This window comes from Podarcis cretensis, assembly GCF_951804945.1.
Source record: "Podarcis cretensis genome assembly, chromosome: 3".
NCBI classification, from domain to species: Eukaryota; Metazoa; Chordata; class Lepidosauria; order Squamata; family Lacertidae; genus Podarcis; species Podarcis cretensis.
The window spans coordinates 64033900-64048931 of NC_137172.1; the positions used below are offsets into that span (position 1 = coordinate 64033900).

The 15032-nt window shown below is 39.8% G+C and overlaps 2 protein-coding genes across 9 annotated transcripts in view; one reads left to right on the plus strand and one right to left on the minus strand.

The window, feature by feature from the left end:
• Positions 1–556: 556 nt before the first annotated feature.
• LOC307213032 (uncharacterized protein) lies at positions 557–10654 on the plus strand. 5 transcript variants are annotated; one of them, XR_013837346.1, is made up of 5 exons: positions 557–4471; positions 5452–5542; positions 6186–6247; positions 7271–8054; positions 10334–10654. XR_013837346.1 is itself a non-coding variant. In XM_079970703.1 (5 exons), coding segments are annotated over exons 1-5 (429 nt in total). In that variant the 5' UTR covers positions 557–4230; the 3' UTR covers positions 7861–8152. The 5 variants fall into 5 exon arrangements, 2 of the variants coding, with proteins under 2 accessions (XP_079826829.1, XP_079826828.1); XM_079970703.1 differs by lacking the exon at positions 10334–10654 and having other exon boundaries at positions 7271–7303; positions 7859–8152; XM_079970702.1 differs by lacking the exon at positions 10334–10654 and having other exon boundaries at positions 7271–8152.
• The window catches only part of PDE7B (phosphodiesterase 7B), a 181760-nt gene continuing 175028 nt past the window's right edge, over positions 8301–15032 (minus strand). For all 4 annotated transcript variants that reach the window (XM_079970681.1, XM_079970682.1, XM_079970679.1 and 1 more), the window contains 3 exons: positions 14038–14134; positions 11888–11968; positions 8301–9467 (listed from right to left, as the gene is read on the minus strand). In XM_079970681.1, the coding sequence (XP_079826807.1) occupies positions 9250–9467; positions 11888–11968; positions 14038–14134 (396 nt within the window). In that variant the 3' untranslated portion in view covers positions 8301–9249. The remainder of the gene's footprint in view (positions 9468–11887; positions 11969–14037; positions 14135–15032) is intronic.

The window sequence follows — 15032 nt, forward strand, 5'->3', positions numbered from 1 at the left end:
GTTTCACTGTCACTGGTCCTCAATCATAGGTTCATTCCATCCCTGTTTGCGGACTTAAAAATTAGGATGATGTTGATGCATTTTACATGCACTTCCCCACAAAACACACAGATTTCAATGCTTTTGAATGCATTTCCTCTTTTAATATGACTTAATTTACCATATTTTTCGCCCTATAGGATGCACTTTTTCCCCTCCAAAAATGAAGGGGAAATGTGTGTGCGTCTTATGGGGCGAAATCAGGCTTCAGGAAGCTATCCGCAAGCCTTGGGAGCCCGCGGGAGTTCCTGCTGGGCTCCCAAGGCTTGCGGACAGCAACCTGCAGCCTGAAATCCGGGGAGTGCAGCGGAGCGTGCCCCGGGCTTCGGGCAGATTTCCGCAAGCCTGGGGAGACCGGCGGGAGTTCCCGCCAGGCTCCCTAGGCTTGCGGATAGCAGGCTGCATCCCGAAGCCTGGGGCACGCTGAGTAGCGCGCCATGGGCTTCAGGCAGATATCCGCCTGGGGGGGAAATAATTTTTTTTCTTTATTTCTCCCCCCCAAAAAAACAACAACAACTAGGTGCGCCCTATATGGCGAAAAATACGGTACATAAAATACGTATTATTGTGCACAGTTTTTTGGACCAAAACTATTGCAAAATCCAGAGGAATGTATGGTTGCATTCTGAGCCAAAAGGACGATTGGAAAAATACGGAACAAATTCCCCCGTCATCCTGATTGTGAAAATGGTATCTCAGTCACATCCTTTACCGTAGATGTTAATGACCAACCCATGTATTTTAAATGTGATTAACACATGCTTCTAACCACCAGAGGGCAATCTGATACTATAGCTTTGCAAAAAAAAAAATAGTTTTGCTTTTATATTGCCTGTCTTCCATAGACAGCACCTTTTCTTCCCAGAAGTAGAGTTTAACAACCAAATACCTTGGTTTTGTTTTTAGTCTGTTGATATTCATGCTATAAAGTTTCTAGGTCTTTGTGGATACTAAAAGAACTTGAGCGTAGAAGGCTAGTTTCTCAAAAGCTGCAGTTGCCTGGTGATAAACAGGATTCCTGCATATCCAGAGGTAAATTCCCCTCTCTGTGGGCTCATTACCACATATTTCTCTACTATTGTGCTATGCTACTTGTTCTGTTAGCAGTCCCCCGCACCCTGATTTGTATGGCATCCCCATTCTGTTGGTGTCTTTAGAAGATTACAGCTGCACCAACACTTGGAACTAGACCAGCTAGCTGACCAGCTATTTCTTAATGTAGTAGTATGTGGACTGTAATGACCGTAGTATTTCTTGTGTGAGTTCTTTGCTCAGTGTGCTTGCTGCTGTCTTCCCCTTCTCCCTGTGGTCTGTTAATATTTATCAGTGGAGTGAAACCTCTACAAGTGCTTAGTCCTCATGATGCATGGTTGTTCTTTGTCTTCTGGTGCTTGTGCGTCTCCTGATACTGTATGGGAGCTCTAACTCTTGGCAGTTGTGTTTTGCAGTTCTCTCTTACATTTCATACGGTCTTCTTTCCAAAACCAAAAAATCAATGCATTGCATGGCATAGAGTTACCATTGCCTGGCACAGAATTAGTAATCACCTCTGTAGCCTGGATTTCTTGGATCTCCTGGATCCTGAGATGCAAATGGGACTTGAGGTTCCTTTATCTGGAGCATATTCTAGGGCTTATTTTTTATAAAGCAGAAGTGCCATCTGGTGATACACTGCTAATCATAAGAATTTTGGTGCACTAACATACCTCCCATAATCCAGTAATCTGCCCTCAAGTCATTTTTAGTATCTTAAATAATACATTTTATCTGATAAAACTTTTTGCTTCATCTAAGGAGTTTTGCATCTTTTAAAATACTGATGTTTCTTTCTACAGCATTTTACCATGCATTAAGCATTATTTCAAGTTAAATAAGTAGAAGGGGGAAACTCAGCTATAGAAAATATCATCATGCGAATAGAGACAGCACTTTGGTTGTGGTTTATTATTTTTAATTTGCTTATCTTTCAATTGATAAATGAGCATTGGCTTATATTTCACACTAGGGTTAATATAGGTTGAATAAATTCTCTGTACTTGGTGTTGACTAACTTTTATATTTATGGATATTTGATAAAAAACACTGCACAGAACTCTGACACTTGGAAAATTATGGAGTGCAGTATGTTCTCAACTGCTGGAAAAGCTCGAAAATGGGATCAAAATTTCTAGCATATTAACTCATAATGCAGATTGGCATAGGCAGCCCAAGTAACAAATGGCATGAAATTGAATGTTGGGCTATAGGAGTCATATTACCCTTTCCCACCCTCATCAGTTTTTGATTTGGTAATGGAGAATTTCTACTAGCAGTCAGAAATACATGGTTTGTTTCCTTGACTCACAAATATAAAAGTTATTAGGTACTTCTGTGACCAAGAAGGGCTTCAAGAGATCCTGATTGGGGGGGGGGAGAGAATCCTGATTAAAGAAAAGTGAGAAAATAGGGGATGTTTTGACATCTAAAAGTTGAAGTGCATTCTAAGAACTTCTTACTAATTGTATGACGTGCTCTAAGAGGGCCAAACCACACGGATTGCTGTGATAAGAAGTATTACCCACTCCTGAACCAATTCTGAACTGTAGGGGGATTTTCAGAAATAGTCTAGAGTGTTCAGCAGGCTTGTAGAATTCAGCCTGTATTTATAAACAGCATCTGAAAGTGGCAAAAATTCTTGTGAAGATGCAAGCACAAAGCAAATGCTTGACTAAATTGGCTAAAATGTGAGATATGCACATATGCAAACATCATCCTTCTGTATTTTTTTTTTTATTAACAGTTATCTTTTGACATGAATACTTACAGCAGTATGTTAAAGATACAGTTTAGTTCTTGGCATCACTGCATAGCAGTCACAATTTCACACAAGGCCTTGTTCAGACCTAACACTAAACCACAGTTTGTCTGTTTAACTTAACTGTAGTTTGTACATCCAAACCCTCCCCAGCCACCTAACTATGGCTTATATACAACCAGGATATTAGAATATGAAATCATGGTTTGAAGCTGGTTCATGATTCTCTGCTTGCTTGAACTATGTTCGTCATTGCAGCCAAACTTGCTATCCTGGGTTAATCCCTTTTGTTCCAGCCTTGTATCCCAGCCACCCACATGGGTAAGAGTTGTTAGAAAATGCTCATGCAGCCAAGTGAATCTCACTGGCAGTTTTCCAGCTCTTTCCTTCGTTCCTCCTCTGCCTAGCATTAGGGTTCCCCACACCCATGCCATGACAAGCTCTTCCTTTCCAGCCTGCCAACCTAGCTCCACTTTGCAATGAGAAAATTTATGCCATTTTTTTACTAGCATGTATCCAAGAGCACATGTTGAAAGCATTCCTTTGTTCTTAGTATCTTACCCCAATTTTAAAGATAAATGCAGCTTCACAAAAATCCTATCTATAGCAAGTACATGAAGCTGATCTTTGTTCTTCCCCATTTATGTGCTTTTGGCAGTTCTGCTTCTGGGAAACACTCATGACCCTTCAGTACTTAGCTCTCTGAAGTCCCCCTTTGGTCAGTATCATGCTATCACCATGGACTCAGGCAGTCCAAGGATGATTGCTCACTCAATCATACTAGTACCAAGGTTTGAAGATTGTAAACAACGTGTGATAGCAATTATTGGGGAGAGTGGTTTTTTTTTATTTAAAAAAATTACATAAACACTCTGTGTTACTTTGTATTCCCTTGGAAAGATGGTGTTGTTTATGTGCGTCAGCTGCATTAGCAATATCTCAGCTCTGCTGCTGCAGACTAGTAGTAGCTGTTGTTACAGAAGCAAAGGACAAGAAAGTGAGAGGGATTTTTGTTGACACATGAAGAAAAGTACAAAAGGGAACTCTAGAATATGAACTGCATTGAGGCGATACTTAGCCAGCTGTCCAAAGAAATGTCCTTGAAAGGGTTCAGTTATTGCATTCTTCAGTGCTGTGCAAAGATGAACACTCTTAAAAGCTTTTAAAAATTCTCACTACTCACAATAAGCACTCTGGGGTAGAACCATGCACTATGCTGTTCTACTATAAACTAGCCGCACTCCTAGATACAGATGTCACCCTTGGCTACTGGGCAGTCAGCAGCATTGGTGGCCAAGACAGGCTGCTCCATTGCTGGCTAGGCAGATCATCTCTTCTGCTTCTGGAATTTCTGGAGAGGCATCTTCGGTGGCAAAGCTTCAGTAAGTGCCATTATCATGGTAGCCATGTACAAACATCAAGAGGACAAAGAGGCTAATGGTGACTGTACCAGAAACAACTGCTATATCAGCCTGAATGTGCTGTCAGGTGCCTCAGAGGAACTGTGCAATGGGACCAAGAGGGCTGATGAATTGCTGTGTATTTCCTACAGTCTTTTGAGGACTGGTTCACCACCTTCCTTAGGTTCCAAGATAGGAAAAGAAGAGGAGCAACCACCATCCAGAGCTCCAACTACAGGTAAGAAACTTGACATAATGCAGACCTTGGCCCCATAGATAGGTCTGTCAGAAGTCGGAGTCAGGAATTGATTTTTACAAAGTTGGGAGCAGACTTCAAATATGTTCAGGTATGAAACAGAGGTTGGTGGTTTGGGGTATGTTCATGTCTCTGGAAAGAGTCCATCTTACACTGCTTATGGTTGGGAAGTTTGGTGTTTCATTCCCAGCTATGAGGGTCTCTGGAGGCAGAAATTGGGCAAGAGTCTTTTGTGTTTACTGGTTGATTGGTAAAGCTGGGTGGGTAGTTCTTTCAGAGCTGGTGTCGGATGATTGAGTATCCACTGGAGTAGTATATGCATCCCTTCCATTATCATCAGTCATATTTTGGGGTGGCTAACAAATTTCAAAGAAATGGCCATGGAACTGCAGGGAGATGTCTTGCAGCAAGAAATTATTTTATTCAGGAGGGTTGAGAGGGAAGGATTTAGAGATGTGTAGGGCATTCTGAAGAACTGGGGAAGAGAGGGAAAGTTTGTGGCTTGTGTTTGGCATGAGGTGTAACAAGTATGTTCCTGCCCCATTTTTGTAGCTAGGTAGTAGTAAGAGAACCAGTAATGTGAAGGCCATGCCATTCCTTGGCCACTGCAGAGGCAGCAGAGTGGGCAACAAACCAGCATTACACAAAACAATCCATTGTATCAATTGTGAACAAAATGCATGGCTTGGTAAACAAACTGGTTTTAACGAACTGTGGCTTGGTGTTATGCTCAAACACAATCTGTTGCTTCCTTTCAGCTTAATGCATATTCATACACAATCATAGTAGCTAAAGTTTGGTCCTACATTTGGTTTTGTTAGGACCATGTGATACTATTTGGCATAGCTTTATGTAAAAAGATGTGTTTTATACTCAAGTCTAACTTCTATTTGCATGTAAAATTTATGTACCTAAATATATATATGATTATTACCAATGTTATGCTCATCATCTGTTAGCAGGAGAGGAATGGAGCAAATTTTCAGTGATCCCCAAACTAAAAAATCTTTGGAGGATCCCCCAGCCCTTCAGAACAGATTTAGGGAGGCATAGGTAGGTAGCGGAAGGGCGGGGAATAATTGGAAATTGCCTAAATTTCTGTTTTGCTGACATGCCTTCCATCAGTTCAGTGGAGAGACAGCAGTGGATGCCATCCGCTGTGCTGAAATATTTGCCACAATACAAAAGCAAGAGTTTCTTTTTTGCAGTATGGTTCCCTCAGAAATAAATGCTGTTGAGGGTGTCTTATGCCCATATCTAGTTAAAGAACTCAGACTGACCCGTGAATAGACTGCTTGGTACATGACCTATCAGAATAAAATTGTCCATGATAGCCATTCTTCCATTCAAAAATGAAAGAAGATAATGCCCAGAGAAATCTTGTTTTTCAGACTTGGGGAGAACATCAACATACTCTAGAATTTTTGTTTATTCGTCACTTCCAGGTAAATGTGCTTAGGAATTGCAGCCTTTATTTAAAGTGTGTTTCACTGAAATCAGTGAGACTTCTCACAAGTATATGAATATAGTTTTGGAATATTTGAGTAAATTGCAGCTAGGGTTTTAAAGTGCACTGGTATCACAATGTGGCCCACTTGCCCACCTAAATTGAAAAAGAAAGGAATCTGATAAGAATTGTAGAAAAATGTCAAAGTGGAGTTAAATATTGAAACATTCAGTAATTTATCCTTTTCAGCAATCTGTTCATCCCTCCTTTATGGTTGACTTCAATCTTCAGAAAGACACAGAGATACCACGGTAGGTAATTAAGGTTAAAATAATAATCTATGGAATCCTAATTAGCTTTTTCTTATCCTGATATGTGGAAGAAAATCTTGAACAATCTTTGCTATAGTTTTGACAAGTTAATTCTGCTATTACTATTTATATAAAGCTCCTTTCTTCACAGAGTGAAATGTGGCTTCAAAGTCCATTTTCACACTAATCTAAAGAGATCACACTAGTATTTTATTTTTTCAACCTAAGCTTTCCTTTCTGCCTTGGGACTTACTAAGGTTTACATTCCTTTGGCTTGGAGACTCTGTGGCTCTTGCTGTGTATTTCTTAGTTCTGGTTTTTGGCAAATCACCGATATTTCACTTCTTAATGCTTGCTTTTAGTATCTGTTTTTTAAACTAATGGAAGTAGCACTTCAAGACATTCATTCACACAACCAGGTTTCTCCTACAGTAGGTTGTAATTTATCATGTGCTGGTGGCACAGATAGAGCTCCCTTATTAAACGAACAGTGCACTCATCTGTGTCAGGGAAGCTGAGACAGAAAAAACTGATTACCGCTCTAGCTGTGTGAATTGGCTATATGGAGTTGCTATAGGCCTCATTAAGGCAATGAAAGTGTGGGTGTTTCCTAAGCACAGATGTACCATATCTCGTCTAGAGAACTCTGAGTTTAATCAAAATGTAATGCTGTTGTGTAGCTGTATGTCATAGAGTTCTTGAGCACTGTTCTTCAGTCAATTTCTTGCAGTATGTTGCAACTAAAATGTGTGCCTGAAGCTCTGTTTGCTCAGTACACTTTCTTCCACGTTGTGGAAAAGGGAGAAAAGGCTTTATATTTCAATCTCTGAGCAGAAGTAAGCTCTTGATTTGACTTGCAAACAAAATGTTCTTTTGCATTGTTGTGAGTTTGCTTTTCTGCTGTGTTCCAATTCAGGCATCACCTAAGATTTCATGGTAGTTGACTTGTTCCTTATTTTGATGATGATTTTTTTGAAATCAAAGGATAGTTAAACTTTATGATGATTCACATTTCCATTGCAGGATGCATACGGAAGAATGGGCTGACGTGTAATTGTATGTACTCACTTGCCTTTTGAAATTAATCTGTCATAGAAACTCCCTCATAATTGTATAACAGTTTGGTTATCATGGAAATTAAGGAGTACTTATGTAATAAGCAATTTTATGGCAAATCTGGAAGTAGATCACACCTAATAGTCACATAACTTATATATGACTAGTGTAAAAAAATAATGGATTGGATGATTTTCAAGATGATTTTTCTTTAAATTGTTAAACACATCACACTCTCAAACAAGTCTAGGAAATCTTGTATTTTTCTCTGAATTTCAGCAGCCCAAAATAAGATGTAACTATCATCATGAAATGTGCTTGGTGAAGCACTAGTAGATAAGCAAAACCATTAATGGTTCTACTTGTATATAGGAGAAAGTGAGTCCAGAAAATCCCCCCCCCTATATATTCAGTAATCATTTACTGTACTCCCATATTTCTGCTAATTTTGGCATGCAAAACTGAGTTCATGAGATTCAAAATGAGCTGTTTGTGATTGTTGTAGGTAGAGTACTTCTCATTATATGATAAAAAGAATGAGCTTATGTCTGACAGGAAATATGACTTTCAACAAATTTTTGGTGGGGTGTGCCTCTCTACTCCCAATGATTGTGGATACATCTCAGCATATTCAATTACTGCAAAATTTCAACAAGATCCATGACTACGATGAAGCCCTTGCTGATTTTCCCTAAGTGTTTATTCTCCAAGCTTCATTGGGTTGCAGTTTGCCACCATGTTCCTAAATAAGGTAAAATTTTGTGAAAAATATGGACAGATCATTTGAAAATACGAGGAGGGTAGGGACTGGCAACAACTGAACTGAGTGCAGCTTAACTAGAGCAGTGTGGCTTAACACTACGGAGCCGCAGGTGTATCAAGCATTCAAATAAATTGCCCTTCTAATCTAACCCTTGGGCTACTGAAAACAGGCCGGACTAAAATGAGATGACCTTTGATAGCCATCAGAAAGTAATGGATGCTAGAGGTTAAGGCCTTTATCTGCAAACAAAAGTGTATTAATAGTCTAACATCTTTACAAATGCTTCCAATACTAAAACTAAAAGTATTTTGTTCACAGTGCCATTGTTTATATAGGTAGCTTTCCCATAATACTTTGTTATTTCGGTATGGGATCAGTAGCGCCTTATATGTACAGGAGACACACATGTGCGAATATAAACAGGTCACAGATACAGTCATCAAAAGAGACATCTGGAAACATTTAAACTGTACAACTCTTCCCTTTTGGATTTGATAGGAAATACTGTTCTTGCAGTGAGAAGAATGCCAGTCTTTTACCTAAAGTGGCATAAAATGGTTAACAAAATGGGGCACCACCATGAAAATGCTTTGTGTACACAGAATAACCTTACATCAAGGTTCTTAGATTCCTTGTCCAGTGCACCAAATACAAAAATTAAAAAGGCTTTAATTGTTTAAAATGAGACGCTTTTCTCTTGCATGGCCAGATGTCCTTCTGACGGTGCTGGTGGTGGGTTTTAATGTGCAGCCCAGCTGCCAGACTGAAGACTGTACATTGCTCTAAGCCGTCATTCACAAACACACGTCACAGCATGACCCAAAGTGAATGCAATAGATAACCAAGAATGCATTGGTCTTGCCTGTATCCTCTAATCCTCTTATTAGTTGGTACCTGCCTACTGCCCCAGCTTCAGCACTACTGAAAAGCTTCTCATTCAAGCAGTTTGTGATCAGAAGTGATGAATGGCTTCAGATAGTAAGATGAGGAAGTGGGATTTGGCTGAACTTTAGGGCCAAACCCCGAAGTGGTGTAGGTTTAGTTGAGGAGGACATCTGTCGCTTTGGCTTTCCTCCCTGATTTCTTCGCTTCCTGCATTGTTGACCATGGCCCAACAGACCCCTTAGGGTTTTGTTCACTGTTGTGAAAGGTAGTAGCACTGCAGCAGAGTGCTAAGCCAGCACTATGGGGCTTCTCCTTCATTTAAAGTCTGTTCTTCATTTTCAGTCATTGGGACTGTATGGTCAGTGCTCCTGCTGCTGCTGTATTGCTTATGAAGCAGACTTCTCCACTTGGTCTTGTTCCTCCTCAGATGGTTCAGCATGTTTTCAGATAAGGGTGTGTTCCCAGTAAAGTTGGCCCATTCTTCAAAGAGTGGCTCTACAATGTAGGTCATGAAGCCTGAGGGAAAACACGAGGCAGAGCATATCAGCAGCTAAGTCAGCTAGGCCTTCCTGCTAGTACAAAGCTTGAAATAAAACCTGTGGACCATGTTTTCTTCAGCAGTGATGGGGGGCGGGGCAGGGGGAAGATGGCAACATTGAAGCCTCATGTAGCTTCAGGCCTTCAATTTATTTAAATTTAATGTAAATTTATGTTAATTAAGCTGGCAACACCACCAGTTGCTTCTACGTCAACTCCTTTCTTCTGTTTTCAGCAATGGAAATTGTCTAATAAAAAAGGGCAATGGTATACCACTTGAACTGTGCGGACTTGCCCCATGCAGAAGCTTGAATTAGTTGTCTAATCCAATTTTAAGTTTAAATTGAATTAAATTTGCATTTGTTTAATTCCTGCAGAGACGTTGACCTAGCTCATCTATTAGTGCCCCCTGTCCTAAGAGCTTATTTACTAGTTCAGGAAGTCTTAGGGCTACTTTGCACAATCCAGAAAAGGATATTACAATTGTATATTTTCATGGTGACCACTGTTATAATGTGAACAGGAGCTGGAACTGAGAACTCCTGATAAACATCTGTTCAATGTCTGAAACAGTAATTAAAGTTGGGCCATAAATTGTTGCGAACACATTTCATGTGATGCTGCTACTATTATAAAAATATCAGACATTTATCTTTTTGAATTTGATCTCTGGGTACATTCATATTTAATTACTCAAAGAAGACAGACACCAAAACAATTTAATCTGTCATTGATTTTAACCATAGCTGGTCCAACTTTTGAATACCGCAAAGCTCAGAGAAAAGTAGAAGCATTTCTTTGAGCAAAAGATTTAAAGGTTATAACTATCTTTTTTTATTTGGCAGGCACAGGACCAAAAGACAGAGGATTTATTTTTAACTGGAAAACAACCATTGAGTTATTCAACTAAGGAGCCTTGTCCTTCAATTCTGTCCTAGACTTAAGAGGACTTTGTAAATAGTCTATCCAGGTTTAGGGGAGAATGGAAGTTTTTTGTATCTTAGTGACTTGAATCATTTGAAAGAGGTGAAGGTAAAGTAAATCCTCCAATTGCTTATTCAAAATGTGCAAAACTGGGGTGCATCCCACCTCTCAACTTCACAGGCGCATGTGCTTTGATGTGTACAAAGGGGGAAAGGGGAAGATGTGGAGGATTCCTGGAAAACCACAAATACAGGATTTCAGATATTGTTTCCTTGTTAAGTATTTAATTGAGGCTGTGTTGCAGAAGGTAAGCAACAAGGTTCATCTAGAGGTACTTCATGCAGCACCCTTTTTTACTGGGTTGGTGGTCATGAATTCTGTTTTTTTTTATTATAGCTAGTAATGGAACCAATGTCTGTCCCATTACACATAGATTTTTCTCCTCAGAACACTGAAAGTGATTTGGAAACAGAAACACTGAGCATGGTGTCTACATTATATCTACTTTTCTGTCTGGTAAGGAGGCTTCAGGTGGTGGTGGGACTATTCTGTTTCTTCAAAATTTTGCAAAATGGGTTTTGACATAGCAACAGGACATGGGGAAAGAGCTTTTACCACCACATGCAGCTTTCCATCTGCTGTCTGTTTCCAGCCTTAAAAATGTCTGAGGCTTCATTTTCATATTTCATCTTTCACTCTCCTTCCCCAACCCTCGCATTTTACTTGTCTGACAAAGCATCAGATCATGCGAGTGAAAGATTCCATACGGCTGATCTGCCCTGTATGTACTTTTTAGTTACAAAAAAGTAGATACTTTTTGTATATACTTTTTTGTTGCAGCTTAAATTGCAGTGGTACCTCGCAAGACGAATGCCTCGCAAGACGAAAGAGTTTTCCGTTTTTTGAGTCATTCCGCAAGACGAATTTCCCTATGGGCTTGATTCACAAGACGAAACGTCTTGCGAGTTCTTGCGAGTTTGTTTCCTTTTTCTTTACAGATAGGTAGCCGTGTTGGTCTGCCATAGTCAAAACAAAAAAAATTCCTTCCAGTAGCACCTTAAAGACCAACTAAGTTAGTTCTTGGTATGAGCTTTCGTGTGCATGCACATGAAAGCTCATACCAAGTGTATCTGAAGAAGTGTGCATGCACACAAAAGCTCATACCAAGAACTAACTTAGTTGGTCTTTAAGGTGCTACTGGAAGGAATTTTTTTCCCTTTTTCTTTAAGCTGCTAAGCCGCTAATAACTGCTAATAGCCGCTAAGCCGCTAATAGCCGTGCTTCGCAAGGCGAAAAAACCGCAAGACGAAGAGACTCGCGGAACGGATTAATTTCATCTTGCGAGGCACCACTGTGGTCTCCTGGATTGTTTGCAAAACTAATTTGACTTTGGGTAACTTTTACATAAATAATCTATTTGTACTTCACCATTTGGTTTATGTTCAGGCTAATGATGGAAGGCATTGCATACTCACCAATTTGTATACTAGGTATTGTGTCTTTCTGCTGATTACAAAGAGGGCTTACTTCCAAGTCAAATTTCTTCTCCAGGTCACCTACCAGAAAGAAGGAACAACTTTTGAAGGCTTATCTGGGTGGTTGCGGTTCTTTTGTGTCTGTGTGATATACAGGACACAGCTTAACAAGAGTTTAGAAACATCTATTAATATACTAACCACGTTTGAGGCTGTAAATGTGCGGGCAAACAAACAAAAAGCTTTGTCATTGTCTAGTACTCTTGCACTGCTGTCTAAAAGACACATTGTAAATAGCCTTTACAAAACCATGCGTCCTAACAGTGCTATCCTAAAAATGTCTACCAGAAGCCCTGCTGGATCAGAGCAAAGGCCCATTAGTCCAGTGATTATTCTTACAATATTTCTACAAACCAGGTACCTATGGGAAGCCTGCAAGCAGGTAATGAGCACATCAGCACTCTCCCCATGTCTGCTGCTCCTCAGCAAATCTGTATGATACTGGAGGGTAGGATGCAGCCATCATTGCTAGTAGCCACTGGTTGCCTTATTTTCCATAATTTTATCTCTAAACCTAGTGTTCATTATTATATTTTGTTGTTAATTCTACAGTTCAACTATGTGTTTGCAGGAGGAAGTATTTCTTTTTTCCCTGTCCTGAATCTCCCACCATTCAGCTTCATTTGATGAAAATGGTTTCTAGTATTTTTAGAACTTCTCTCTATCCACGTTCTCCACATGATGCATAATTTTATAGATCTCTAGCATATCCCCCCTTCTCCACACTAAAAAGCTCCAAATATACCTTTCTTCATAGGGAAGTTGCTCCATCCCCTTTATCATTTTGGTTGCCCCTTTCTGAACCTTTTTCAAGCCCTTTCCACCTTTATAAGATCCTTTTTGAGATGGTACAATCAAAACTACACAACATACCAAGTACAATCACACCATAGGTATGTATGACAGTCTGATATATGTAAGGTTTTTCTCTCTCTCTCTCTTCATTTCTTGCCTCTAATATCTTCCTTGATTCTGCTTGCTATCCTCTTGGCTTTTATGGGATACTCAGAAGGAAGTCCCATTGAGTTCCATGGGATGTACTCCCTGGTAAGTGTTAATTTCCCCTAGGAAATTTTACTTAATCCTGGTTTGTGTCATTCAGAGTTACTGCGCTGAAGATTCTTAGACTCTTGATTTTCATAGATTAATGATTTTAAAATTTAATTTAAAACAACAACAACACATTTAAGAGATTTTGTAATGACTTGTAACTTACCAAATTGTAATTTTGTATGACATGTTTGCAATGCCCTTTTGGAACAATTAGGACTATGTGAAGCTCAATGAATAAAAGATAACATGAAACTGTGTGATCTACTGGCATCTCCCTTGGTGTGCCTGACAAGTGCATTCTAATCATTAGCAACTCTAATGACATGCACAATGCTCAAGATGATACCTCACTTTGGAGGCAAGTAGAGATTTGTCCAGAACAGAAAAGTTTCTGAGTGAGTTGGGTTCATGTTGTCCTCAGATGTTATCATACCATATAATGTGACCAGGTACTAGTAGACAAAAGCTTGTCTGAAAACCCTTCTGCAGGTGGTTTGTCACTTGTAAGGACTGCATTTTAAGAATGATACATGCTTGCAGGCAAACTCAGACATCGTTGCCCAATATCTGGTAGGTAAAGGTAAAGGGATTCCTGACCATTAGGTCCAGTCATGGCCGACTCTGGGGTTGCGGCGCTCATCTCGCTTTACTGGCCGAGGATGCCGGCGTACAGCTTCCGGGTCATGTGGCCAGCATGACTAAGCCACTTCTGGCAAACCAGAGCAGCGCACGAAAACGCCGTTTACCTTCCCGCCGGAGCGGTATCTATTTATCTACTTGCACTTTGACGTGCTTTTGAACTGCTAGGTTGGCAGGTTGACAATATCTGGTAGTCCAGCTAATTAAACAGCCTTAGTTCTATTAACTTACTTCTGCCCTTTAATCCTAGCCACTTATTCAAGGAGGCCTGTCAGCATATTTTTGTGGGAGGTTTAAAGTGAGCATTGGGCACTGTGGGATAAGTAAATGCCATTTCCCATTAACAAAACCGGATTGAGTGACTGGAAACACAAAGTGAAATGTATGAGCCTGCTGACCTTGCCTGTAGAATTCCTCACAAACCCGTTCACTCCACTGTTTGCTCATCTCCCAGAGCCGGCAAGGATTGCAGATGTCTGCACACTTTAGCGCAATCTGGAAATAAGGACAAGAAGGTATGAATGACGCAGTAAAAGACACTGCACTCCATACACTCAAAACACATATGTAGTATAGGCCTAATGTCTGTTGTGCCAAGAACACCACTGTTGTTTATGGGCACCAGGATTGCTCAGTCCAGTATTAAAAGTTTAATTTTTGGGAGTTACTAGATTTTTCATGAATAAAAATAACATTGAAAGGGAAGAAACTTCAAATGAAATAAACACACACCTTCAAAAGTACCATCTAAAAGCAAGTGTTCCCCACTCCTAATAACTCACAGAATACTTGGGTCAAAATAGTAGTAGTAGTAGTAGTAGTAGTAGTGACGGTATAAAACAAAGTCAATTCTAGCAAATAGGCTAACATATAGAGTTCTGTTTTGCATAAAGCAAATACATTGTCTTAAATGTTAATTAACCGTTTTTATGGAAGGATCATTCTGGATCCAGGTTTGTCCAAGGGAACCTTGGTACCTGAAAATTTCCAGAATGCTTCTGCAAAACCATATGTTTTTATTCTGCCATATATGATACATTGACTTTGGTATTGCCATTGTCATGATTTTCTGCTAGGCTCTAGAGATTCGTTACCCTGAGTTTCCTCCATTTGTCAGCTTAGTTTTCCCACTTTGTAACATAACTTGGCTCCTATTCAGATATAGGTCAGATAACACCCTTTAATTTCAGGTGCATAATAATATTTAGCTGGTTCTGGATTTAGATTTGTAGATTGTTGCATGATATGCTATATACATCAGGTGTTTCCAAACTACCCTGAATGTTCCATGAGCTTCATACAGGAGGCCCACAGCAGGTCTGTGAATCCAATCTTTTGAAAACTTTGACCAAAAATAGACGGAACACAAACTACTTGATATGTTCTAGCATAA

Coding starts and splice junctions, on each gene's coding strand:
- LOC307213032 (XM_079970702.1), top strand. CDS start 4,231: ATGGTAGCCATGTACAAACATCAAGAGGACAAAGAGGCTAATGGTGAC. Junction 4,472..5,451: donor ATCCAGAGCTCCAACTACAG/GTAAGAAACTTG, acceptor ATCTGTTAGCAG/GAGAGGAATGGAGCAAATTT. Junction 5,543..6,185: donor ACAGATTTAGGGAGGCATAG/GTAGGTAGCGGA, acceptor TATCCTTTTCAG/CAATCTGTTCATCCCTCCTT.